Below are 27,394 nucleotides of genomic sequence, written 5' to 3' on the forward strand. Positions count from 1 at the left end.
TATTAGAAAAGTATACATTATGAATATAAACCAATTTATATCTAATGTGTATTTTAATGCCTCAGATTATTGTCCAGTCACTAAATAAATCTGAATCTATCAGAATTCTTCATTTTCTTAAGCAATACTTCAGACCTGCTGAGTCATAATCTCATTTTTAATAATTTCTCAAGAGATCCTTGCTTATTTTCAAGATTGAAGACTACTAGAGGGAAAAAATCATCAAATAAGAAAATCATGGCTTTAAATTTTTACTTCCCAGTGCTGATAAACTTTCTTTAGGCCTTTATCCAATATATAAATTAAGTCTAAGTATAAAATATGGAATTGGAGAAAAATAATATTGGAACTTGAAGGAATACATGTGCTGTAAAAGTGAAAAACAGAGTCTCCAGTCTGTGGATTCAATGTTGACAAAGTCATAAAATAATCAGAGTCAAATGAGCCAGCATCTTTAACTATATTTTGCATTTAAAAATCTGAATAATCAAGATAAAAACAAAATAGCAAACAAAATGTCTAATCAAGACAACAAGCACCACAGCTGCCCAAAATAAAGAGAAGTCAGCAGCCTATAATCCCAGGAGGCAGAGACAGAAGATCACAGTCTTGAAGACAGCCTTGACTACTCCATTGGGAGTTCAAGGCCAACCTGGGCTACATAAAGTGACCGTTCTGTTGGGTGCTGGTGGCTCACACCTGTACTCCTAGCTGTTCAGGAGGTTGGGATCTGAGGATTACAGTTCAAAACCAGCCCACAGTAAAGTCCATGAAGGAGCACTAACTTTGAGCAAAATAGCTCAGGAACAGAGTCCAGGCACATAGTTTAAGCCCAGAACTAGCACAAGTGCATGCACTCAGACACAGACACAGACACAGACACACAGACACACACACACACACACACACACACGCATACACACACACACACAATCACTTTCCTATACAACAATGAACAAATTAAAGAAATGAGTCTGAATAGTATGTAGAAGCTAATGAGATCATCATGGATAGAGACTTCAGACTCCACTTTATATCCTAGACATTAAGAGCTATGGTCCTAATCATTAAAATATTGGATGGTTTGACCTTAGCATTGCTCAAGGTGATCCAATACTGTTCAAAAGCTCAGAGAGGCTGCCTCATGATTCAAAGGAAACAAAAAATTGATACTTTTTGGCTGTGAAAAAAGCCAGGGTGATAAAAAACAGTTATCAGTAAGAAAAATCAACTCTCAGGTCTTTAATTTGTTGGTGGGTTTAAATGTAAGCTTCTTAAATGGGTAGGAGCCATAAATTTTCATAACAATTGAACATACTTATTAAAATTAATAAATAGAAAAATTGGGGCACTTACAACTTGTAAAACTTTGAAAATCAACCCTTGTTAAAAATGAACACAAATGCACAAAATGTTGCAAAAATAATATAGAAGTCTTTCATATAGTTCCTCTTTTGTTAATACCCCTCTTTACTGCAGCACAATAATAAGCCTCATATTTTATCATTTCTACTGGACCTCCACTGATTTGTGACTGTTTCTTAGTATTTTTTTTGCTTTCTTGCCATGTCCTCGACAATTTTAAGGAGTACCATTTGGCCTTTGAAAATGTTTCTCAATTGAAATTTGTAATAGATGGTTCTTGCAGGTATGAGAGTAGAAGAACAAGGAGGTGAAGTCACACTGGTCATTTAATTTTGAATGATCCATGATGTTAGCATGACTGCACCATACATAATGTGAGGAATGCGATAGTGTTGCCAGTGTTTCCACTGTGTAGTTATTTTTAATTAGTTAATTAATTAGCTTAATTTTTATTATCTTTAAGTAGTTGTACAAAGATTTCAATTTACCTTGTCAATTTATGAGTGCAATGAATCTTTTTTTAAAATTTATTTTATTTTATTTGTGAACATACTGTACAGAGGGGTTACAATTACATGGGCAGGATGATGCGTACATTTCTTACCAAGCATTGCAGCCTCCTCCTTTGTTTACCCTTCACATCCCTTCCCAGCCTCCCCGCTCCCCCCCCAGTCCCAATCCTTCTCCCTCCACCCCGCCCTGCACCGACGCTGTAACGTTGTAAAGCTCATTTTCGACATGACAACTTGTACTTCTCATTGTTGCAACAGGTCCACCTGTATCCTTAAACGACTTGTTTTTCCCCATCTCCTCCACAAGTTATACTGACATCAAATATAGTGAAAGCAGGCGTTATACTGTGGGGGAGGGACATACAAAGCAACAAAGAGATAATCTTATAAATGTGTTAGAAACACATGCATGAAAGAAAAAACATTAAAATACATATCTAAGGGTTCATTTTCCTAACATCACATTATCTGACCTTTTCCGCTTGACTCATACATATACTAGATATTGCAAATAAGGGAAACCATGGGACCTATGTTTCTTTGGGCCTGGCTTCCTTCGCTTAATATAATTTTTTCCAAGTCTTTCCATTTCCTAACAAATGGGGCAATGTCATTCTTTCTGATGGAGACATAGAATTCCATTGTGTATATATACCACATTTTCTTGATCCATTCATCTACTGAGGGGCATCTGGGTTGGTTCCAGATCTTAGCTATGGTAAATAAGAGTGCAATGAATCTTGATCAGTGTTAACTCTTTTATCATTCTCCCACACCCATCTATCCTAACCTTGTTTCCTGGTTCCATTTTCACATATGTACATTGAGTTTCATGACTGTATCTGTCCACTAGTCCTCTCTCCATTCGTCTTCCTGTCTTTAAACCCTACTTCCTCTGCTGTACTTTCTTCTATACTTCTTTTTTGTGTCAGTCTTGGGGCTTGAGCTAGAGGCCTGGGTGCTGTCTCTGAGCTCTTTTTGCTCAAGGCTAGTGCTCTACCATTTGAACCATAGTTCCACTTCTGACTTTTTGATGGTTAATTGGAGATAAGAGTTTCATGGACTTTCCTGCCTGAGCTGGCTTTGAACCATGATTCTCAAATCTCAGCCTCCTGAGTAGTAGTTAGGATTACAGGCATGAGCCACCAGCACCAGGCTCTTCATATTTTTAACTATGTTTCTATAATCTATTTCCTGGACATAAGTCACACATTCTAGCCTGTATGAAAGAAATTCTGCCACTTCATTCCCTTTCTGACCCTTGTGGTTTCTAATTACAGGTCAGCTAAGGCTTTCGTGTATGATGAGCAGTTTTTCTCTCATTGGTTTCTATTTTTTTTCTCTGTCTTTCAGTAAAGTAAAAAGTACAGGAAAACACCTACTTGGCATTCTTGAACTTCTTGGATATATAGCTGATTATTTCAAATATTTTCAGGTATTATTTCTTTAAATATTCTTTCTGCCATTTTCTCTCTTATATGTCTCCTTTTGGGAGATACATACACACACACACACACACACACACACACACACACACACACAATACTCGACAGTGTCCCCATAAGATCATCAGCTCACTAATATTCTTTCTTCTTTCCATTTGAGTTGGTCACCTAAAATAACTGATGTTATCTTTAAATATTCTTATTTTTTCTTATTGATGTTCAGATCAGAAAATTTGAAAATTTTCTGTTCTAGAATTTCATTTCATTTCCTTTGACATTTTTTATCTCTTTCTTGATAGTTTCCACGTGGTAGACAGCAATTTCAAAGCTTCCTTTAGTCTTTTAGTGACATGGTTTCCTTTAATTATTTGAACATTTGTATAATGGTGGATTGCAAGTCTGGCCAGTCTGTCATTGGACGTCCTCATGGAAAATGTCTATTGACTCCTCCTGTTGGTGGACGACAACTCATTGTTTCTTGTATGTCACTTGTTAATATATTATGTGTTAATGTATTTGCTGTATTCTAAGTGGCTAGTGATCAGTGGCAGATTGAACAAGTTGCTGAGACATGCCATGAACATGCCATCAGTTTTCAGTTCTACTCTCAGAGCCTGTAGGTCAAGCAGAGGTGAGAAACAGAGCCTTAGTAGGCTTTGCCTAGCAGATAGATGCATAACACTGCAAAGCCATGGAGGTTCCTTGGATTATTCTGTTCATCCAGATTTACTTCTAATTTTTGTCTTGTAACCTTTTGTTTGCTGCAACTAGCATTATTGTTATCAAGCATTTGTTAAGCAAAACTACTGCTCCAGAATGTTTTGTTGAGAAGCAGATTTTCTCATTCAGTGAGCATTAATTAAATGAATTAAAGCCCAAAGTCACTACAGAACTAGAGGGAAGTATATCAACCGAGGGCAAGTTAAAAAGCCCACTAATTCAGTGCTTCTCTTGAGATCCAACTGCTTAACTTTATATTCTATGGGTTATAACAAGCATTTGGTTAATTTCCAGCACTATGAAAATCATTAATTTTGATGATTTTTATGCATTATTCTATTTGCTTTTATGTGCAAGTTGTTTTTGGACCATGATCCCCAGAGTGTTTCTTTCTCCTGTTCCATTTTCCTTTTTTCATTAGTCTAGCTTTCCCTTTGTTGAGAATGAAGGGTAATGAAGTTTCACATGGGGCTGTAGGACCAGATAATACCTACTTTTCTGGATGTTAGTTTCATGAGAAACTATTAAAAACAATCTGAGATAAAATAAATTTTAGGTAATTATGCAATTATACTAGATTTCTGACTTTCAATTATATTATCATAGATATAATAATAACAGATTGTCAACAAGAACCAGGCAACATTATAATTTTACTTAAGCTGATTAAATGTAATCACCACTCTGGCTAAAGTGAGGGGAAAATATTGTCTGTCCACTGTTGGGCTTGAGGAAATGTCACTGAGAGTCTTCTTAAATAGTTACAAAATAAAGTTGAATAGTAGTAGTTGAATAGTAGAAGTTGAATAGTAATAAGACCTACTTGAAAGTACTTAGCAGTGTTTTTTAAGTTTTAAAATGTTTTAGTAGTGTTTTTGCATATGTATTTAAGTTTTTCTTGGGAGAACACCTATTAAATTGTATTACAGAATGCCTATGAATTGCAGAATGTGCATTGCTCTGGAAGAGCAAAAAGCAAAAAGAAGCTCTGGCTTTTGAGATATGCTAATTGAATGCATTCATTTTGAATTCTTTCATCTTTCAAGAAATAGGAAAATTGAAGCCCCAAATGATTATCTTGTTGATATAACCTAGTTCCTATTAGAGGCAGAATAGAACCAAAGCCTCCTGAGAAGGTCTCATGACCTCCTCTCCTCTGATAAAGGGCAATGCACAGTTTATACTACTGTACTTAAGTATAGTTTGTACTCAAGGTCTTGCCTTTACTAGCTAGATGCTCTGCTCAAGCCCTTCGTGCATTCTTTTTCAGATAGGGTCTTGTGCTTTTTCCTAGGCTGGCCTTTGACTGAGATCCATCAGCCTCTGCCTCCCAAGTGACCAGGATTACAGGTGTGCACAACTATGCTGATTGTGTTTTAGAGGTAGGGTCTTGCTAACTTTGTGTCTAGGCTGGGCTTAAATTGTATTCCTTCTATCTCCGCTTTCCAAATAGGTAAGATTATAGACACAGACCACCATACCCAGTTATGCTATTATACTTTAAGCAGTAAGTGGGACTCAGATTTCCATTGTCCACCTGAAGTCTGGTGGGGCTTTCCACCCTGAAGGACAACCTTTCTTCTCTTTAAATAACCCCCACTTACATCTCTATAAGTAGTCTCTTAAGATTTATATTTAAAAATAGATGAAGCTGGGTGCCAGTGGTTTACACCTGTAACCCTAACTGAGATCTGAGGATTGCAGTTCTAAAACTGGCCTGGGCAGAAAAGTCCCCATGAGATTCTTATCTCCAATAAACAACTCAAAATAGCTGGAAGTGGAGCTGTGGCTCAATTGATACAGTGTTAGCATTGAGTACAAAGAAGCTCAGGGACAGTGCTCAGGCCCTGAGTTCAGGCCTCACAACCGATCCCCCCAAAAAGTGAGATAATTGTGTAAAGATCCATCTGCTTACATCACTATCCAACACAAGGCACTAATGCATTGATCTAAAAATAATGCAGTAAGCTGTACATCACCCGAAAACAAAACAGGTTAATTGATAATTAGGTTAGATGGGTGTAAAAACTTCATTAGCCTTGGAACTGTCAGGATTTTTAATAATGTTGGGATTATGGCATCAAGCACAGAGACTAGAAACTAGGCTATGTATACCTCAGGAGCTAAATGAAGTAGGGCAGTGGTGCTTTGTAATTATTACAGGGTCAGCTGGGTTATTCTCAGGACAAGAATATTTGTGATGAGAAGGCTTATACACTGGAAATAACCAACAAGAGAAGAATTATAGCAGTATAACAAAAATAACACAGACGTACCCAGAAAGATGAGCTTTCAAGTGAAATAAATAACTGTATATCTTCTTTTTGAAGATAAAAAGATATTTATATATATGCACTAATGAAATACTTACATGCATATGTATATACCTATATATATATATGCTAAAGAAATGTGCACACATATATTTCTTTAGCTTGCTTCTGAGGCAGTATCTGATTATGTAGCCCAGGCTGGCCTTAAACTCATGCACTTCCTGCCTCATTCTCCCAAATGCTGGGATTAATTGATGAGAACTACCACATTGCCAGCTCAAAATTTTGATAATATTTTAATATTCTACATTTTTACTTTCAACTTTCTATCATCTTTACAAAAAGCTCTAGCTGCTACTAAAATTTAGGGCATTTGAACTATGTCAAAAATAAATCAGATATTTAATGTAACTTAATATACCAGATATTTGCATGTGTGATACCCATAATTATAAATATTTTAGACTTGATCTTTAATACAATAAATCCAAAAGTGAGACAAAATAATTGATGTCAATTATCTGTTAAAAGAGTAAGTTATTCTAATGCTAAATTGTAATTTTCTATTATGATATCAATTGTTCAGAATTATTTTGGTTATAAGTAAGTAGAGTATAAATACTTGTGAATCATTTGTGTGGTGTTCATATGTTGAAATACTTCCTCTACCTGTGGTGAATCTCTGATATTATGAAAGGTTCATTTAATTCCTAAGGCCCTAGAAAAAGAATGTAAAGGGTACCCTTTAATAATATATAAAACTTAATTTTACCAAATAAGCAATTAGTAGGTGTATTGGGAAAGACTGTCAAATAGTCAAATTGGGAATGAGGCAGGAGGTACATGAGTTTGAGGCCAGCCTGGGCTACATAATCAGACACTGCCTCAGAAGTAAGCTAAAGAAATTTATATGTGTACATTTCTTTAGCATATATATATATATATATATATATAAGTATATGCATATGAGTGTAGGCATTTCAGTAGTGCACACACACACACACACACACACATATATATATATATATATATAATTTTTTATCTTCAAAACATAAGGTTCCATGCTTCAGACTTTATACTTCCTCAGTCAAACTTGGTTGTTACATGCAACCAGTCCCGAGAAATTTTCATAGCAAGTATCAGAAAAGGCTATATTCAAACAAGACAGATGACATGTTATTTTGCAATGCCAGATTCTTTGGATTAGTTATCAGATGGAGTTGAATTCTTTAAAACTATAAATAGAGATACACGGTCCGATTTGGGGTATGTGTATGTGAAATCCAAGTTGTAAATGAGTAGCACATGATTTTAAACCTTTCGCGAAACTTTATTATTATTATTTTTGTCTTGGAACATTTTTTAACATTTGTTCTAGGTATGGCCTGAAATGACAATATAAAATAGTGGAAACATAATAGAAGAAAATTAAGTACTTTGTTTAATCTTGATGAACACATCTTTGGGGCAGCCGTGGATCAGATGGAAAGTATCTTATACAAATGCAGGGATGTATTGTTTGGCTCCAAGAACAGCCTGTCTTTTTATCTCTATAGAATTTTTTTGGGTATACTTTCAGCAATGGCAAAATCTTCAGCATGTTCACACCAGCTGAACTGTGTCATGATTTTCTTTGGCTCTTTTTGTTCCCCTAGCATTAACCTGCTTCACTTTCACAAATTAAACAGACTCTGACATTTTTTGGTCACAAATCATAAATTTACTTAAGATTCTCCAACATAAATTCCATATGCTTGATAGACCAGATTAACTTCTTAGAACAACCATGTTTGTGGAAAGGCAACACATGTATGGCTGATGTATTGGACTCATTGGCGTGGGTGATGCCAAGATAAATCGGATATTTATTAGCTTAGTTCTCTAAGACATTTCATAGAAGTCTATAAGCACTAGTAGCACTAATTGCAGTATTTCTTGGGAGATAAATAGCATGATAGGGAAGGCAAGTGAAGGAAATATCACCACGAACCACCAGTAGAACACCAGATTTAAGACCTTCACAAGGAAGATGGTGTTTTAACTGATAAGTGGGTAGAAATCTGAGCAAGCAGGTCATATCAGCAAGAATAACAGCATAAACAAGGGCTCAAAGAAAAAAGTGCAGGTTCTTCTTTTTCCTTTAACTTATTTATTATGAATTTTTATTACCAAACATTAAGCACAAGGGAAGTTTCATTGTGACATATTCATAAGGGCATAAAATGTATCCAGCTGAACTTCAACCCCCTTCCCTTCTCTTTCCTTTTTTCTCTTTCCTTCCCATTTCAAAAATTAAGTCAACAGGTTTCATTGTTCTGTTTTCATATATGCAAATAAATTACTTCAACCATAGTCAGTCACCTTCATTCACCATCTCAATTTATCCTCCTCCTTCCGGTTGATACCTACCTCGGCTCCTCAACAAAGCCTGATATACTCCTGTCATATCTTTTTTTGGTTGTATGACTTTACAACACTATTTTAGACACACAGATATTATATTTTAATCAGAATAATGCTGTTTTTTACTTTCTCTTTTGGGACTCCTCCAACTCCTATTGATTAACAGTTCTCATTGAGATTGCCTATGCCATCTTTATAAATAGTTTCAATGCATTTTGAAATTATTCACCCTCCATCTTTCTTTTCTGCTTCCCACATCCTCATCCTCTTAGTCGCATAGATTCATGTCCTATACATACATTTACATGCATATATCTGCATGTATATGTGTGTGATAAATGTATGTGTATGCAAACATGTACAAGAATATGTATTTTCTAGTGGCGCTGTAGCTCAAGTGGTAGAGTGCTCGCCTTGAGCTGAAGAGCTGAGGGACAGCGCTCAGGCCCAGAGTTCAAGCCCCACGACCGACAAAAAATAAATAAATAAATAAGAATATGTATTTTCTTTAGGTCTAAGTTCCATACCTGAGCAAAAAAAAATGTGCTATTTGGCTTTATGATCTTCACTTATATTGATCAACCTAATGGTCTCCAATTCTCATTTTTCTGCAAATGACATTATTTCATTTTTCTTTATGGCTGTGTAATATTCTGTGGTATATCCAATCTGTTTTTGAGCACCTTGTCTGATTCCACAATTTGGCTATTGTGAATATCAAAGCATATATTAATCTTGATGGCCCAGGTAATATAGAAATTATACTCTTCAGGGCTGATTTTGACTAGAGAGGAATAACTCTGGGGGATAAAGCATAAGACCAGAGAGGGTCCAGGTTGTAAGGATATAAAACATAAACTGATAATTAGATAATGAAGTATTTTGCATAAGAAGGAACTCTGGTAAGAGCACCTATATCTGACACTTTGGATTTGTACAATACAGCTTTAAAAATTATATTTGGCCTTTTGTATATGTCTTTAATTGGTGAGAAGAAAAATAAGTTCTAAATTCCATCTATACTAGTTTTCTTAGTCTTTTATCCCCTGCTATTACAGAATGCTACACACTAAGTAAGTTACAAAATAAGAAGCTCATTTCTCATCATTCTGGAACCTAACAGTGTCATCCACATGGTGTTGGCTTTTGGTGAGGGTCTCCAGGCTGCCCATCATGACAGAGCAACAAATGAGCAAAAGTGAGATATAGATCCTTTTATAGCAAAAGTATTTCCAGATACCAATCCCTTCCTGTGAAAATTGCACTTTTCTACTCATGAAAACAGTCTCTTTCAGCTAGGGTCCCAGTGACAAGTAAATTTCAAAGTAACTTTTGAAAGTGCCTTTAAACCACAAATGTAGGTTTTCTAAGACAGAGATCGTTTCTCTCATACAATGCTATACTATCTAAACAAATATTTTCTTTTTTACAAGATAAAGAGTGTCCATGTCAGTCAATGGTGCAGACTGCCTCACACAGGAAGTTTGAAGTAAACTATGGTGAAGTGCTTTCTCAAACTTTTGTTGCTGAGTAGAGATAATCCATTAGCTAAATATTAGTATGCATAGGTACAGCCCTCTTGTGTCTTTCATTCCATAAAGCACAAGCAATTTTAGAAGAAGCCCTTACCCGAAGTCACCAAACAATCATAACTATTTCGCCTGAAGGACTTAAAAATTATATGTAACTCTTCTCTCTATGTTCTCACTATATTGGGAGTCTCATAGATTCATAAATTTCAAGGATAGAAAATTTGTAGTGAACTTCTTCACTTTGTAAGTGAAGAGACTGCAGGCCAGCACAATGCCAGTGCGCATCACAATTCTTTAGCTAGTTGGTTGATCAGAATTCAGAAAGTTCTCTGTAGAAGTGTACACACACTGTTTTTAACTCTGGCTGGCTTTTGCTTTTGGTTTAGTCTTCATATTTATTTTACATCCAGAGAAACAATTCATACTAAGCTTCATTAGCTGAAAAAACAGGTACACAAAGGATAAAATAATGAATTTATTAGTAATAAGACAATGTTTATACATTCACTCTCCTAGTTTAGATTTCTTTCTGAATTGAGGTATAATTCTTGAGACAAAAAAAACAGCAACTTTGTTATTTTAGAATTGTTCCTAGTTTTTCTCAAAGCTTCTATCTGAGCTTACCTTCATAACTAAGGCTGCATTTTTGAAGAACACTAGGGAAATGCTTGTACAGTAAGAGTCAAAGATAAGAGACAATGAATTTGCAGTCTAGTGGCTGGATTTATCTACAGACATACTGGCTTCGTTTAGATCAATATTTTAGATAAAAATATATTTCACATGAAAAAATTAGGAGATCTAAAGGAAAAAGAAATGAGAGATTCTTTTATTCGAGAAACAAATAAGACAAGGTAAAGCAGGAATTCCTCAGAGAAACAGTTGATTGGAGAAAGAGCATCAGATGATAATAGTCTGTCCAGGTTGCCATAGCAATTGTCATTTCTTAACGTTTTCTACCCAGTGCTTCACTCATTTCCATCAATTTGTGTCCTGACAGGGATTTAAGTTTTCTATTTTTTTTTCATCCAAGTTATAGATTCTAGGTCTCTCTTGTTAGCCAAAATTATTTTACTCTTTTTTAATATATATTTTTATATTTTTTATTTTTTATTTTTTATTGTGAAAATATCATACAGAGGGGTTACAATTACATGGGCAAGATAATGAGTACTTTTCTTATCAAGCATTGTAGCCTCCTCCTTTGTTTCCCCTTTCGCTCCCTTCTCTTTCCTCCCCCTATCCCCCCACCCAATTCTCCCCGCTCCCCCTCCCCTCCCACCCCACCAAAGTTGTAAAGTTCATTTTCAACATAACAACTTGTACATCTCATTGTTGCAATGGGTCCACCTGTATCCCTATTTAAATGATTTGTTTTCCCCTTCCTCTCCACAAATTATACCGATATCAAATACAGTGAAAGCAGGGGTTATACTGTTGGGGAGGGACAAACAAAGCAACAAAGAAATAATCTTATAAATGTGTTAGAAACAATCGCATGAAAGAACAAAAACATTTGAATACATATCTTAGGGTTCATTTCCCTAACATTACCTTATCTGACCTTTTCTGCTTGACTCAGACATATACTAGCTATTGCAAATAAGGGAAACCATGGGACCTATGTTTCTTTGGGCCTGGCTTACTTCACTTAATACAATTTATTCCAAGCCTTTTCCATTTCCTAACAACTGGGGCAATGTTATTCTTTCTGATAGAGGCATAGAATTCCATTGTGTATATATATATATTTTCTTGATCCATTCATCTACTGAGGGACATCTGGGTTGGTTCTGGCTTTTTTCTTTTTTCTTTTGCATGGTGCTGAGGAATCGAATCCAGGGCCTCAGGCATGCAAGGCAAACACTCTACCACTGAGCCACCTTCCGAGCCCCCAAAATTATTTTACTCTTGATAGCCAAAAATTTTCAATTCACATTGTTACTCTGCCTGAAAGAAAAATGTTGCCAATTTCTGAGTTTCTTTTCAGACCTGCAATCTCATTAATATATTCTATACTATTTATTAGTTGAATGTGTATCATTAATAGAACTTAATGTTAATTAGTTTTTTGATAGCATTTGCTTGATATACAAATATAATCTAAGGAAAAAAAGATATAATAATTTGTTTTGACAAGACATATTATAAGAATTAGAAAAATAATGACTAAAAAGACAAAATCACTGATAATCTTACCATTCAAAAATATTTTCTGTGATTATTCTGTTGTCTTGCCCCTAGGCTTAAAAATTATCTTGTATGATTTCATATGTATGTGCACGCACACATACATACCTATACAATTGTTTATAAAATTATATATGATGACATATATCAGTTTTATAATGTGACTTATAGTGTGACTTTAACCTCATATCTTAAATATTTTCTATATTGTCAAATATTCACTTACAGTCTTACTTAAAAATGAGTGTATTGTGTTTTATTGTATAGATACTCCATGGTTTCTTATCAGGTTTCTGTGGTTCATATTTAATATTTAAAGTTATTTTAAATGATTGTATGAAGAATATCTTTGTTAATTATATCTATCTTCATGATTCATTTTTAAGTTTAAGTAAATTGAAAAATAAGTTGAAATTTAGCAATCTCTAGAAAGAATGCAGTTTTAGCAAAGATGACACCTGAAGAAATAGAAAATTTGAATCCTCAGACTGTTTAAAAAATTAAATCTGTAATTAAAAAATCTCTACATGGAACAATGTTCAGGCCAAACATCATTGGATTCTTCCAGTCTCCAAAATTACAAAGCATTTCTTCTGGAGAATCAAAGAGGAAAAATTTCTTTAACTTATTTAATGATACCAGCTAATCTGATTACAAAAATGTAACAGAGGTGTTAAAAGAAAAAAGCTGCAAGTGGCACTGTGGCTCAAGTGGTAGAGCGCTAGCCTTGAGCTGAAGAGCTGAGGGACAGAGCGCAGGCCCAGAGTTCAGGCCCCCCCCAAAAAAGTCTTAAGCAAATTGATACTTACCATATATAAATGACAATTCTCTAAAATTTTGTGTTTTTTTTTCTTTTGCAGAAGTGCAAAACCAGATTAACTTTTGAAAATTAATCCATGGAATTAACCACAAAACATAATAAATAAGAAAAATAATATCAACAGTGTATAAAATGCTTGATAGATTGACCATTTATTATTTTTAAAGAACCTCAACAGTTTAGAAATGTATTGAGTTTATTAATTTGCTTAACCTAAAAAAGTCAATTTGCAAAACAATTTTGCAAATATAATACTAGATGCATTAGTGAATTTTTCCTTTTTAGATCGGGAATAAGACCAAAATTTCTACTATAAGCAGGTAAATCTAAACTACAATGTACAGTAAGCATTGCCCTTTTGGTAAGAAGAGCATGAGATTCTTTCTATCATGGCAGTCACATTTTGCAGTGATGAGTATCTGAGAGAAACTATTAGGGCTGGCAATGTTCTATTTTTCAACCTGGATGGTGGTTAATGGGTATTTACTTTGTCATTACTGTCAACATTTTTTTGTACTTTTCTCCACATGTATTCTGTTTCACAATTTAATAAAAACAGTGCTGAAATGGTCTTGATTTTCCAACAGTTTCCAATAGTTTTTTGCATTACTTATTAGTGTAGATTAAAACATTTCTATGTAGAGAGTTTTGTTTGATAGTTCACAAAAGGTTCATGCTGTCAACTGACAATTGTTTTCTTGAAAATCACCGATAACATCATCAGTGTATCTGAATCTAGTTTTAGAAACAATTGCATTCTAACCAAAACATTTTCCATTGCAAATCAATTTTCCCCAGCTTTAGTATGTCATTTTCTCACTTAAAACCATATGTAGTAAAACTTCACAAGTAAGAATAAGTTTTCCTCTTCAGACTTTTGCAGTGGTCTTATATATGCTAATCTTTCCTCTTCAATTAAAATAATATATTTGTGAAGACTGATACCAGATCTTACTTAGTCTGTACTTTTATAGGTAATGTTGTAGCTAGAAATTCAATACCTAAGTATTACGTAATCTGTTCTTAGGAGTCAAATCAGATATGAAAGACTTTGAGAAATATTTTTGAAAAAGTATAATACTGTTTTTATAAGTCAATATATTCAAACTAAAATTCCCCCTTTACTAACTGCACATAGATTTAAGAAAAACAATACTATGGAATCCAGGAAATTTGTTTAACAAACATTAACAGTCACCTTCAAATGAGAGACAAATCAAATTAAGATGAGAGAACATGCCTCCTAGAATAAATACCCTGAACATATCATCTTTCCTTTCTTCAATTTCAGACAAGGCTCTTTATCAGCAAAACCTATATATAAGCAGAGGGCTTTAGAATTCTTTAGTATATAGATTATATAATCTAATCCTCCTGCGATAGAATGCTGGGTTCTGAAGACAAAGAATCCATCTAGCAGCAAAATAGATGACATTTTACACAAGAAGGGCGCTTGCCTTCCTGGTTTTCAGCCTTCCTTCATTTCAGGAATGTAGGTTAAAAGTTTAAACATTTCTTCTAAGTCCAGCTTTATTTGCATCCCACATTAAGCTTTTTTTTAAAAAGAGAATAATCTCTATCTGGGAAGTTAAATCATATGAAATGTTTTGAGACTTATTACTTGATGACCTATGTCTGACCAACTGATCCAGTGTCTGACCGATTTTGGATAAATGTTTAGAAACACTAACATCTGGTTTAAAAAAATAAGCATAATAAAATATATTCTGTTTGGTGGCGGTTAGTTTATCTTTATCTTTCATTATGTAGAGTTGGTTGTTTTTATCCAAATATTTCATATCATTCTTGTTGATGTTATTCAATTTATACAAAGTATATCTTCCAGGTGAATTGGAACTTTTTGATTTTGAAGAAGTGGTACTGGAGTTTAAATTCAGGCCTGCATGCTTTCTCAGAGTGTATTCTACCACTTCAGTCTCACCTCTGCCTCCTCTTTTTGCTGGTTATTTTGAGGATGGAGTTTAGTGAACATTTCTACCTCTGCTGGATGGCTTCAAACCATGATTCTCCAGATCTTAGCTTCCTGAGTAGCTAAGATTACAGGCATTAACTCTGAATTGGAACTTTTCTTTTTTATTTTATTGTAAAGATGATTACAGAAGGGTTACAGTTACATATGTAAGGTAATGTGTACATTTCTTGAATTAGAATTTTTGTCATTAACACATGTTCCTTCTAAAACCAATTAATTAGGTCTGCATCAATTTCCACATTATATGAAATTGCTTTGATCATGTAAGAATTGATACAGACCTAATTAAGAAAGAATTTATGTGGTATATATTTTTGCATTTTATAACTTTTCAACATTTCCATCTTCACATGATACAGAAAAATCTCTTCAATATGATATCTAGTTAGATCATTTGAAAATCAATTCCAATATTATTTCAAAATTTAAGTCATTGAGTAAACTTTTATGTTTACTCAAATTATTGTGATTTTTAATGTGTTATTTTTCCATCACTATTACAAATTACCTGAGATAATCAACCTATAAAGAGTAAATGTTTATTGAGGTTTATAACTTTAACACATTTTGTACCATTCGTCCATGACCAACTGGCCCTATAACAGCCTGAGGTATCACATTGGAATGGGATCACATAAAGGAACAAAATTGCTGACAATATTGTCAGGAAACAAAATAGATAAAGAGGAAGAAGTTAGACTCCCCAAACCCACTTTTGGGTATGTCCCCAAAGACATAAAGCCTTACCATTAGCCTCTATGTCTTAAAGGTTCTATTCTCCTGATAGCTTTTAGCATATGAACTTTAGGAGACTTTCAAGCTCCAAACTACAGCAAATTAAGCTTAAATTTGCTATCTTAATTTATGCCCTATTTCCTCACTTCATTTTATTCCCAGTTTCCCCTTTTTTGGAATATCTTTTAATTATTACTCTTTTATTATCAGTTTGCTTGAAGGTTATATATTCTTAATGTTCTCAGAATGATCTTTGAGATTTGAAATTCTTAATGGGCCTTGAACTTTCATTCAAGGCTAGCCATCTACCACTTTAAGCCGTAGTGCCACTTCCAGTTTTCAGGTGGTTAATTGGAGATAAGAGTCTCACAGACTTTTCTTCCTGGCTGGCTTCAAATCATGATCCTCAGATTTATCTTCCTGAGTGGCTAGGATTCTAGGTTGAACCACAGGCATTTTTGAAGCCTTATTGTGATGTTAAAATATTATTAAAATCCAGTTAAACTTTAGGTTCTTTATACTAATCTTGACTAATCAGAATGTTTCTGAATCTACAGCTAATGCCTCAATAAGTTTGGATTGTCCTTTGTACTCAGAATTTTCTTCTCTCCTTTCTTCCCTTCCTCTTTACTTCCTTCTTCCTCTTGTTGTGGTTTCTCTTCCATTTAGCTAATGCAGCACAGCAAGTGACACAAAATTTAGAGGTTTAATGCAAAAATCACTCATTTCAGTCACACATCTGCAATTTGAGTCAGGATCAAGGAAGGTATGTGTATTTCCTGTGCATTATCAGCTGGAGTGGAAGATGGTTAGTTCACACAACTAGCAAGATGGTCATTGCTGTTGGCTGAAGGTTCACTTGGGGCTGGAAGTCAGACTATGATTTCTACCTATGCAAAACTTTCCTCACCCATTTCCTCCTGGAAAGTTAAGATTTTTTCATTTGTTGGAATTGGATTATAAGAATGTCTATCTCAGGGGCTGGGAAGGTGGCTCAGTGGTAGAGTGCTTGCCTTGCATGCATGAGGCCCTGGGTTCTATTCCTCAGCACCACATAAGCAAAAAAGAAAAGAGCTGGAAGTGGCACTGTGGCTCAAGTGGTAGAGTGCTAGCCTTGAGCTGAAGACTTGAGGGACAGCGCCCAGGCCCAGAGTTCAGGCCCCATGACCGGACCCCCCCCAAAATAAAAGAATGTCTGTCTCCAAAGATCAGAAGTAAGAAATCTACATTTTCCGGAAATTCACATTTCCATCTCTGCCATTTCTGTTGGTCAAGCAATCACAGGTCAATGGACAAAGTGTATAACTTAAAAGAAGTGGGAAAATTGTCAAGTTATGTTTCAATAATCACATCCTCCAGTTAAACATATGTTGGACATTTTGACTGTATTCAAAGCACAGTAACTAAGTTTCCTGCCCCCACTTAAGTTTTTCTGTCCATTCATTCATCATGTTTGGATAGATCGTACAGATTTAAATCATTTATTATTTACCTCTCTATCTTTTCTTTTCTTCTTTTTCTTTCTTTCAGCCTGGGCTGATCTTTGTTGGTCAAAGCTAATGCTCTACCACTTGAGCTAGCACACCACTTCCAGGTTTTGGTGGTTAATTGGATATAAAAGTCTCACAGCTTTTCCTGCTCAGGCTGGCATTGAATTACAATTCTCAGAGAGCTCAGCCTCTTGAGTAGCTAGATTTACAGACTTTTGCCACCAGCACTTGGCTTATTTTTCTTTTTAATGCTATCAAACGGATACTTAATATCCAAATTTAAGAATTTAAGTGATTGTATTATTTTAGTGTCTACACTTTTTTATTTTCAAGGTGATGTACAGAGGAGTTACAGTTACATAAGTCAGGTAATAAGTACATTTCTTGTCAAACATGTTACCCTTTCCCTCATTTTTCTTCCACTTTCCCTCCCTCATCCCTCCCCCCTCCAGGTCGTACAGATCATTTCCAACATATTGTTATGTTGCTGTTGCCTTGGTTCCCCCTTGTTCTTTGTCTCACCAATCTATTGTTCCCCATCTCTTCCCTAATTCAAATAAACATATATATATATATATATATATATATATATATATATATATATATATATATATATAATTCTAGAGTACCAAAAATCAAATACAGTGACAACATGAGATATACCATAGGGGGAAGAACATAGAAAAGAAACAAAAAAATCTCATAGTACATTAAAAACAACAACAAAGAAAAACCTCTTGTGTCCAGTTCTTGGAGTTCATTTTGCTTAGCATCATCTTATATGGTCATATATACATAGCTATTGAACTATTCTGCTCATCTGATAAGATTATCCTAGATGTAAACTAATTATTGCAAATAAGGGAAACCATGGGACCTATGTTTCATTGAGTCTGGTTTACTTCACTTAATATGATTTTTTTCCAAGTCTTTCCATTTCCTAACAAATGGAGATTCCACCTCACCCCAGTTAGAATGACTATACTCAAGAAATCAAATAACAACAGATGCTGGAGGGGATGTGGCCAAAAAGGAATACTACTACACTGTTGGTGGGAGTATAAACTTGTTCAAAAGTGAAGTATGGAGGTTCCTCAAAGGACTAAAGATAAAGTTCCCCTATGACCCAGCAATCTCATGGCCTTTTCCCAAACAAGGTTATATTAAAGCTACCAGCACAACTATGTTTATTACAGCATTATTCAAAATAGCTAAGATATGAAACCATCCCAGATGCCCCTCAGTAGATGAATGTGTCAAGAAAAAAAATATATACACACAATGGAATTCTTTTTTTTTTTGTCAGTCTTGAACTCTGGGCTTGGGTGCTGTCCCTCAGCTCTTCAGCTCAAGGCTGGCGCTCTACCACTTGAGCCATAGCCCCACTACCAATTTTCTAGTGGTTTACTGGAAATAAAAGTCTCATGGACTTTCCTGCCCAGGATGGCTTTGAGCCAAGATTCTCAGATCTCAGCCTCCTGAGTAGCTTGGATTACAGGCATGAGCCAGAAGTGCCCAGCTTATACAACGGAATTCTATGCTTCTATCAGAAAGAATGATACTGCCCCATTTATTGTATTTTTTTGTTTTGACGTTTTTATTGGTTATTTTTAGTTTCTAGTGCATTCCCCAAATACTAATATTGCTTTTCATTTTCTCGTTGGTGTTTTGGTCGTCTTTATGCAATGCTCTTAGATACAATCTAGGATGGAAGAACTCAAGTGCTTCATCATGTGAACTTTCAGTTGGCATACCTACATTCATACTGTCATTAATCCTAAAATACTTTATTCCTTTACTTTGTTTTACCCTTTGATCTTAGACCTAAGTGTAACTTTTCTCAGACTGAATAAAAAATCCAATGAATAAACTATTCCTCTCTGGAAATGCCATATTTCCATTATTGAGCTAGTACAAAAGCTGACTGGAACTACTTCAGAAGTGGGAAAACATTTGCTCTAAGATCTTGTAAGAAATTATGACTTGAAGATAGATATTGTGGCTGATGAAACTGCTTGTGTAGTTGTAACAGAAAGGGTATGCGAAGAATAAAAGTCAAAATCTCAGAATGCTAAAAGTAAAATAATTAGCACATACTTGGAGGGGCATCTAAGTTGATTTTTAAAAGAATTGTCACAGAGTCTAACAAAAACCACAAAATCTATTTGGAGGATGCATTTAGAATTGTAGCAGTCCATTTCTTCCAAAAGCCTATGGTAAGCCATTTTAAGACTTACAGAGAAGCATACATATCATCAGAGGAGAAAACTTGGAAGAAAATTGACACACATTAGGCCTTTGTTGTTATAGGCTATGCGGTGTCTATTTTCATGCATCCTGTGACAACTTAATGTGTGAATATTATGACTCTGATTTAAAAACTAATTTTTGTGAAATATTCTTTCCCCAAGAACACACAATCAATAAGTTATATGTACATCTTCACATACTCTAATGTTGTATGTTTTTCTTATAAAATTTCACTAGAAATGATGGGTGGAAAAGATATGTGTACAGATAGCAACAAGACATGGGTTGTTTCCCCGAGCACTGAAAAGGTTTATATTATAAAAGAAGCCATTCTGAAACAAGAAAATAAGGCTAAGCACTATATAAAGAAACTGAAGTACTAATACATTTGGGTAGGAAATCTGCTTTTAATAGAAACTTCAATTTGATTTAGCTATATTTATCCTGTTCCAAATTATTATCTACAAGCAAAGTCATCCAGAAAATTAAGGGAGACATATGATAAACATAAAAATTAAAATTTTGACAGAATAAAATAAATAGCATTTAGTAATTACATTAAGCTTGTTTTCAGTCCCATAGTAAGCTATTAAAAGTAGAACAACTGTTCAAAGCAGGCTGCCAAATTCCTTCCAAATGACTTGTTTTGAAATGTTGACTAAATATCTCCAAACTGTATATCATCTTTAGTATAATTAAGCATTCTTCAGACCAAAGACAGTTTTTTATTCTGAAATGTAAATTATGTGTAACTTTTCACATTAAGACACAAAGAATTATACATTTGTTTACATTAACATGATTTTTAAAAATTTTCTCCCACTTTTATAGAACTTTATAGTTGATACATTGCTTCCATTTATTTATTTGAAAAATTAACTTATAGGAAAATTTAACCTTGACAATCCTACTTTACATTTTAAGTGTTTGGTAGATATTGACTTAGTAGATATGCATGCATTGCGAAATTTTTTTTAATTGCGAAAATACCATACAGAGGTGTTACAATTATATGGGCAAGATAATGAGTACATTTCTTATCAAGCATTGTTGCCTCCTCCTTTGTTACCCTTCCCATCCCTTCTCATCTATTTTCTAAATAAATATTTAATGATTGACTTTAGTGAGTGGAGGAGTGAGTGAATTTAGTTCAAGTTGGTTTAGACACTTTTAAAGATAATTCAAGAAATTGTCAAGCCTGAGCTTCCATCTCAATCCTCTTATTGTTTAGGGAGACCATCACAACATGAACACAGGCATGTATGCAAGTGGTTTATTGGCATATGCTACAAAACAGGATATATTCAATGACATGCCCTATGTTCAGTGTTCAATGTGTTGCTTTTCTGCAGTCATGATAGTTGCAATGAATATGGTGCATTAACCAAAAATTTCTTCCATCCCTATGCATGCATTTGTAATGTACTGCCTTTGGTGCTTTGTGTTGCTGCTTTTTACTGAAAACCAGCTGAAACCTATCCCATAAGCATTATACTCAAGAAAAATGAGTGTTCTATTCTGAATGTGTACATGTGAATACACATATGTCTATATAGACACACACATTTAAACATATATGAATTAGTTATGTAGCAAATGTTAACATACATACAAATATATACATACTACATACTTAACACTATGTGTATGTATATCTAAATATTATATAGCTACATGTCTATCATCTATGTGTCTATCTATCCATCATCTAGCTACCTTTATTTCCAAACTTGACAGTTGCTCTTGTTTGTTTCTCCCCTCCATATCAGCTTCCTTGTTTATATAACTATGAACATTGCAATAATGATTTATCCTCATTGTCCCACTTCAAAACAAATGAATGAGATAAGAGGCTGGAGCCCATGTCACTTAATAGACAAGGACAACATTGTACCAAAGTTCAGTTCAGAAACGTGATACAGGTTAGTTCTGCTTATTTATTTTAATCCTTGTTATCCTTGGCTGCTCTGCCCCTGTCCAACTGCCCCTGTGAAAACAAAATCATTTCATGTATTTGCGCTGTTCCCCACATTGATGTGTTTTCTGAACCTTTTCACTGTGCCCAATGAGACAGGAATTTGATTTTCAACGGATTGTTTTTCATTGCTATTCAAAAAATACTCTCCAGCCCTTTGCTTATTGGTTCACATAGCTCTTCCCAGAGGACAGTGCTCCCTGTAGCCTCTGCAGGGGAAGTTCTTCCTTCTCCAGTTGCCACGAGGCAGTACTGGCATGCCACCTGCAATTCATCTTCCTTTTTAAGCTCATGCCATTTTGTCATGCCATCCTATTTTGTGACTTGTCATGGTACTCTTTCTAAGCACTTCCTTAATTTATGTGAAAAGCTCACATCTACCTCACTGTCTTCCCCTTTACCACACATTGCTTCACCAAGAAAATTTAATCCCCTCTTGGGTGACTTCCCCAATATCTTACTTTCCTAATTCTTTGGCTCTCACATTTAAGTGATCCTTCAAGACTGTATTTTATATTACTATCTGTAATCTACTCTTTGCCTCACATTTCCTTAATATTCTCTATTTCTTATTACACTTACATTTGATCTTATTTTGTTACCAGATAACTTCCAACATGTCTCAGTATTTCTTAGATCATAGCTGGTTTCATAGTTCACACTGAAGCCTACAGTGGCCCCCAAGACTGTATCAGCAGCCCTTGGAATCTATAAGAAATATAATTTCCTTGGACTCTTCCTTAGATGATTTGGAATCAGAAACTCCTGATGTAGGCCAGCAAACTATCTACACAGTCCAGCTAGATGATTCTCATGTGCTCTTAATTCAAGAAATACTAATATAGAGGATTATTTCAACTGTTCCCTTCCTTGCACTTTTAATGTCTTTGGATTTGATGAATACTCAAACATGGACTTATCTTTATTTTGGCTTTCCCATGTAGGATATTTTAACACTGTAACCAAGACTTCCAGCTTTACCTGCCATACCCAACTTGGGTATACACACCACCTCCAATCCAAATGTTTTCTATAGTTCCTTGTCATGCCAATTTGAATACTGTAAAATCAGGAATGATGCTTCCAAAGATGTCTTACTTATCACCATCTTCTGTGAAAGAGACTGAGAGACGTTAACTCTCATACACACAGGACAAGTTTAAACTGAAGTCTAGCTGACTATGGAGCCCATGCTTTTCCTATATTGCTGATGAATTATATAGGACAACACATACATCAATATGCCTTATCACACTATTAGAAGTACCACAAATTTTTTTACCATGCAAATTGCATAAAAATCTATTATCATATATTCTAATAGCATATTAATTTTATCATAGGATTTCTTTGAGCTTTTAACACACTGCCATGTATTTTGGCCCCCATCCCACCAAAGCATAGATATGGGATGGTCCTACTTCAAATTCTTTGACTAGTGAATTATTTGCTTGTAGATTATCTATGTTATTCACACCTTGTAGGGGTAGTATTCCTAGAGCTGCTTGTTGAAAGTGGGGTTTATTTTTTTCTCTTTAAGACATGTGAAATTGCTGCCCTCCCTTAGCTTACTTATTTTCTCTGCCTTTATCCTCTTTGCTATTTTGCTGCTTTGTTGGAACTTGAATGTGCACAGCTCATTATCCTACCAAGTGCTATTTTTCCGTCTTTTGAGATATCTTCTCTTTTTCTTTTGCCTCAGAGTTATACTTAGAGGAACTACATTTAGCAAGTAATTTTACATGCCTGGCATTATAAATATAATTTATTTTTATATACTCTACCTAATGTAAATCTCATAACTTCCTGGTGACGCTTAATGATCTGGGTTGATTGGCTTTCTTGCTTATTCCATGCTGGAAACTAGACTCCTAACTGCAATGTAGGTGAGGGGCTTCCACAGACACATCTGTACACTCAATTTTATTTGATAAACAATAGAATTTTAAATTGAAAATGACTGAGTTATGGAATGAGAGAACATGCACAGAGTTAAGTACCTAACTCATATGTAATGGCAACTCCTTAACTATAAAAGCAGTTGGGTACTAATTTCAATTAGTTTCCACTAGAAATTAATGAAACCAACAAGGAATTTTGTTTAATAGGTATTCTGTCCTGTCCAGCACATTACCTCTTTTTCTTTCATTGTGCAGGTTCTGCTGATTTTCTTCTTTGTGTTCCGTGCTCTTCTTGCCCTGCCTTGGTCTACTCTGGTATGTTGGCTCAGGGCAATTAATATCAATGTCAGGTAATTGTGGGTACCATGTACGACTGCTCAAGGTTAAAAAAATTAAATATGTTATTCGTGACATAAGGAGAAAATGTTTTGAGCCAAGTACCCTGAATTACATTTCTTTTCATATAGTTTCTAGGTCGCATGTCCCCATTGGACCTCTCTTCACCAGGATGATGTGGTAGGATGGTGACACCCCTTTTCCTCAGCATGACAAACAAGTTCTCAATAGATATGAAGCCCCTACTGTGCAGGACCATGAGGCCACTTAGTATTCTTGGAGTTATAGAATCTCATGAGAATTCAGCACTATCTTCTCACCATATATCACAGAGAAAAGCAAGCATGTTCAGTCTGTAATGAGTACTCCCAGAATCAGAGTAACACACTTAGAAAGTGTTTTAGAACTGTCAATTCCTCTTTTCTCTCAGTACCCCTATCAAATGGACATCTGGACTCATGTGAACCCCTTGAGTATTTGAGAGTTCACTTTCTCCCATGTCTGCTCATTCAATTCTGTTCTACTCTAGACGTTAATTTTCCCAATAATTCTATCTGAGCATGCCACCTAAAGAAATACTTTCTTTAATGCACCATTATGTACCTATCAGAATAGTATGTTCATTGCCATATGGTTTTTAATAAAACATGAGAAATGTTTTACTAAATAGCATGGACATTTTTTCCCATAAAATCTAGAAAGCACCTACAATGAAAATAATCCAGTGACTAAACAAAAGAGGATTAATTTAAAAACTGTAGTAATCTATACAATGGAAAACTGTGAGTCCACTAAGAAGCATGAGATATAGCAAAACATTCTGATATTCTGAAATTAATGGGCAGAAACTTCCATATATTTACAAAACAGCAATTATCAAGTCTAAATACTAAGTATAACATTGTTACATATAATGCATAGACAGAAACTCAGTCATACATTTATATATACAGAATACTCTCTGAATGGTTACAAATACTCTGAATGGTTACAAAGAAAAATGGCACTGGAGTCCTGTATGTTGTGCTAATAGCATCTTAATTGGTTAAGTTGAAAAACCTGTTTAAAATCTATTACTATATTTAAAATGGTTTTGAAATATTTACTCTGTTTTTTTCTCCAAAATCTGAAAACTTAAGGATTCTCTTTGTCATAGAGATCTATAACCTCTTAAGTTCATAGACTTTATCTATCTTACAGCTGATGATTCTACCAGCAGAGATACACAAATATCAAGTGTTTCTCTGCTGTAGTTTTCTAAATGTTCTTTGCATGTCAAGGAGCATACTGTTCTTCAGGCCAAGAGCTTTAACTGCATCCATTGTTCATGTGATTTATATTTAATAAAGGCCTACAGTGGGTTTGGAAATTTTCTGGAGAAAAACATGTGACTGTTACTGTCACTAACACAACATAGTAACTACTGTGGTTCTTCTCATAATGGAACTTATTAAATTGTGGAGAGGATATATAGTAAAAATTATTTAGATAAAATACTGATGGTTAATGTTAGTGAGTCATTAGAAAGGAGATAAGTACATGCAACAGAAAATTCTAACTTGCCTGGTAATCAGGGGTCCAGAGAGTAATATTTAAGGCTATAACTTAAAGTTGAGGAGTTCATCAGATAAAGGAGTTAGCTGGCATTGGTTGGGGTAGAGAATACATTCCACATAAGGAGAAATTGTCTGCAAAAAAATGAGGCTTTTTCTTCACATTCTCTCTCCTTTCCATTCTTTTCTCCTCTTATATTAAATAAATATTTATTGAGCAAATAGCCATATGCTGAAAGGATATTGATAGTATTCTCCCAAAATGATTGTGACCTAACTTGTGATTCACAAAGATAAAATGTTATTATGGTACAAATGTTTTCCTTTGTGATCCCAATCTTAATAAGATTTTTGTAGATACCAGAAACTGATGCACTGTAAGAAAAATATGAGTACTATAAGTAGTATTATAAGATAAAAACTCATGAAAAATATGCACTTTGATATACTAAGTGGACATATTTTTCAATCCAATTTCTCTTGTTCTCTGTTTCTCCTCAACAGGTCTTTGAAACATACAGAAGAAGTTTCAAGTGGTCCTTAAGTTATTGCAGTTAATCAAATCCCCATGTATAATCCTAATCTATTTAGTATGTGTAATCATTAGATGATTATGTAGATGGTTATTTTTATAATGTTAGTAATAAACAAGTGCTGTAATAGCCAGTGAGATCCCCCATGTATAATCAGAGGACACTGACATTGGCAAAGAAACCTAGGGTGGTAATGATGCCTGCTATTTTTTGTCATAACATCCTAGGTTGATGTTACTTTATACATAGTTATTAATATTTGATATATTAAATATTGCCTGATTCAAATAACTTTGCTGAAAATCTTTCTGTATTTTAACTTGTCTAGGGTTTTCTACTTCTATTTTTATAATATTTTCTCATTTTTTAGATTACAAAACACACTTACCCATATGCCAACATGTGCCATTTAATGCTCAGAGGGACTTAGCTGTATGCAATCATCACCTGCCATCCATGAAGTATGCAGCTGTAAGAAATTTATTTCCAACCTTGACCGTAGTCCCTTTTCTATTAGAAAAACTGACTGATATGTTAGCTCAATAAAGCTAAGCAATAGGGAATGAAATGCATGCCCCAGAAACATTTAATACAAGTTGTTTGATTACTTATGCAATTGTCAAGCCCAATTAAGATTATCCATTTTAAATTTGATGTGTACTAGCTTTTGGAATGTGCTATGCATATGTTAAGTGATTGGATCTTCGTAAATCAACCAACTATATCTATTGTCTCTTTCATCTTATTTGTCTTAATCTAAATCTGGGAGTGTTTTGGACCCTTAAGGAATTAATATTAAATTATAAATTTACCTGTATAGCTATAAATGAAACAAACATTAAAGGTCAAACCATGGATAATAATTAAACAAATAATGTTTTATGAATTGTCATATTCCCAAATATAAATAATATATAATATTATTAATAATACAATAAAATCTTATATTACCATTTCCTTGTGACTAAAAACTCATGGGACTGATTTAAGTTACTGCTTTTTTATAGACTGAAATAAATTAAAGGCGTATGTGTTACTTACTTTCCATCACTGTGGCAAAATGTGTGAGCAAATAAACTGAAGGAGGGAAGATTTTTTTCGGCTGCAGTTTCAGAGGTTTCACCTCGTGACTAGCTTCTTTGTAATGGGTCTGTGACAACTGTCAGGGCTGAGGGATCAGGTGACAAAGAAGACTGTTTACCTACTTCATGGTAGCTTGGCATCAGAGAGAAAAAGAGGTTCTGGTCAAGATCAACCATTCAAAGGCATAATCTCAACGAGCCCCATCCCCTGTAGTCAGAACCCACCTTCCACCAACCCTGCACAGTCCATTGAGTTATGCCTCCAGCAATGAGTTTGTCTATAATT

At 34.6% G+C, this 27,394-nt stretch overlaps 1 protein-coding gene across 13 annotated transcripts in view; it reads left to right on the plus strand.

Annotated features, from left to right (window-relative positions):
* Window positions 1-26,900, plus strand: part of CUNH8orf34 (chromosome unknown C8orf34 homolog) — a 413,720-nt gene extending 386,820 nt beyond the window's left edge. For 8 of the 13 annotated variants that reach the window (XM_069990879.1, XM_069990876.1, XM_069990883.1 and 5 more), the window contains 2 exons: window positions 23,860-23,919; window positions 25,998-26,082. In XM_069990879.1, coding sequence (XP_069846980.1) covers window positions 23,860-23,919; window positions 25,998-26,005 — 68 coding nt within the window. In that variant the 3' untranslated portion in view covers window positions 26,006-26,082. Of the gene's footprint in view, window positions 1-5,336; window positions 5,393-13,300; window positions 13,383-23,859; window positions 23,920-25,997 lie in introns of those variants that run through there. The other 5 variants (XM_069990882.1, XM_069990880.1, XM_069990881.1 and 2 more) reach the window with 5 other exon arrangements.
* The last annotated feature ends 494 nt before the right edge of the window (window positions 26,901-27,394 follow it).

The sequence above is a fragment of the Dipodomys merriami genome, unplaced genomic scaffold, assembly GCF_024711535.1.
Source record: "Dipodomys merriami isolate MVZ:Mamm:240054 unplaced genomic scaffold, mDipMer1.0.p SCAF_4, whole genome shotgun sequence".
NCBI classification, from domain to species: Eukaryota; Metazoa; Chordata; class Mammalia; order Rodentia; family Heteromyidae; genus Dipodomys; species Dipodomys merriami.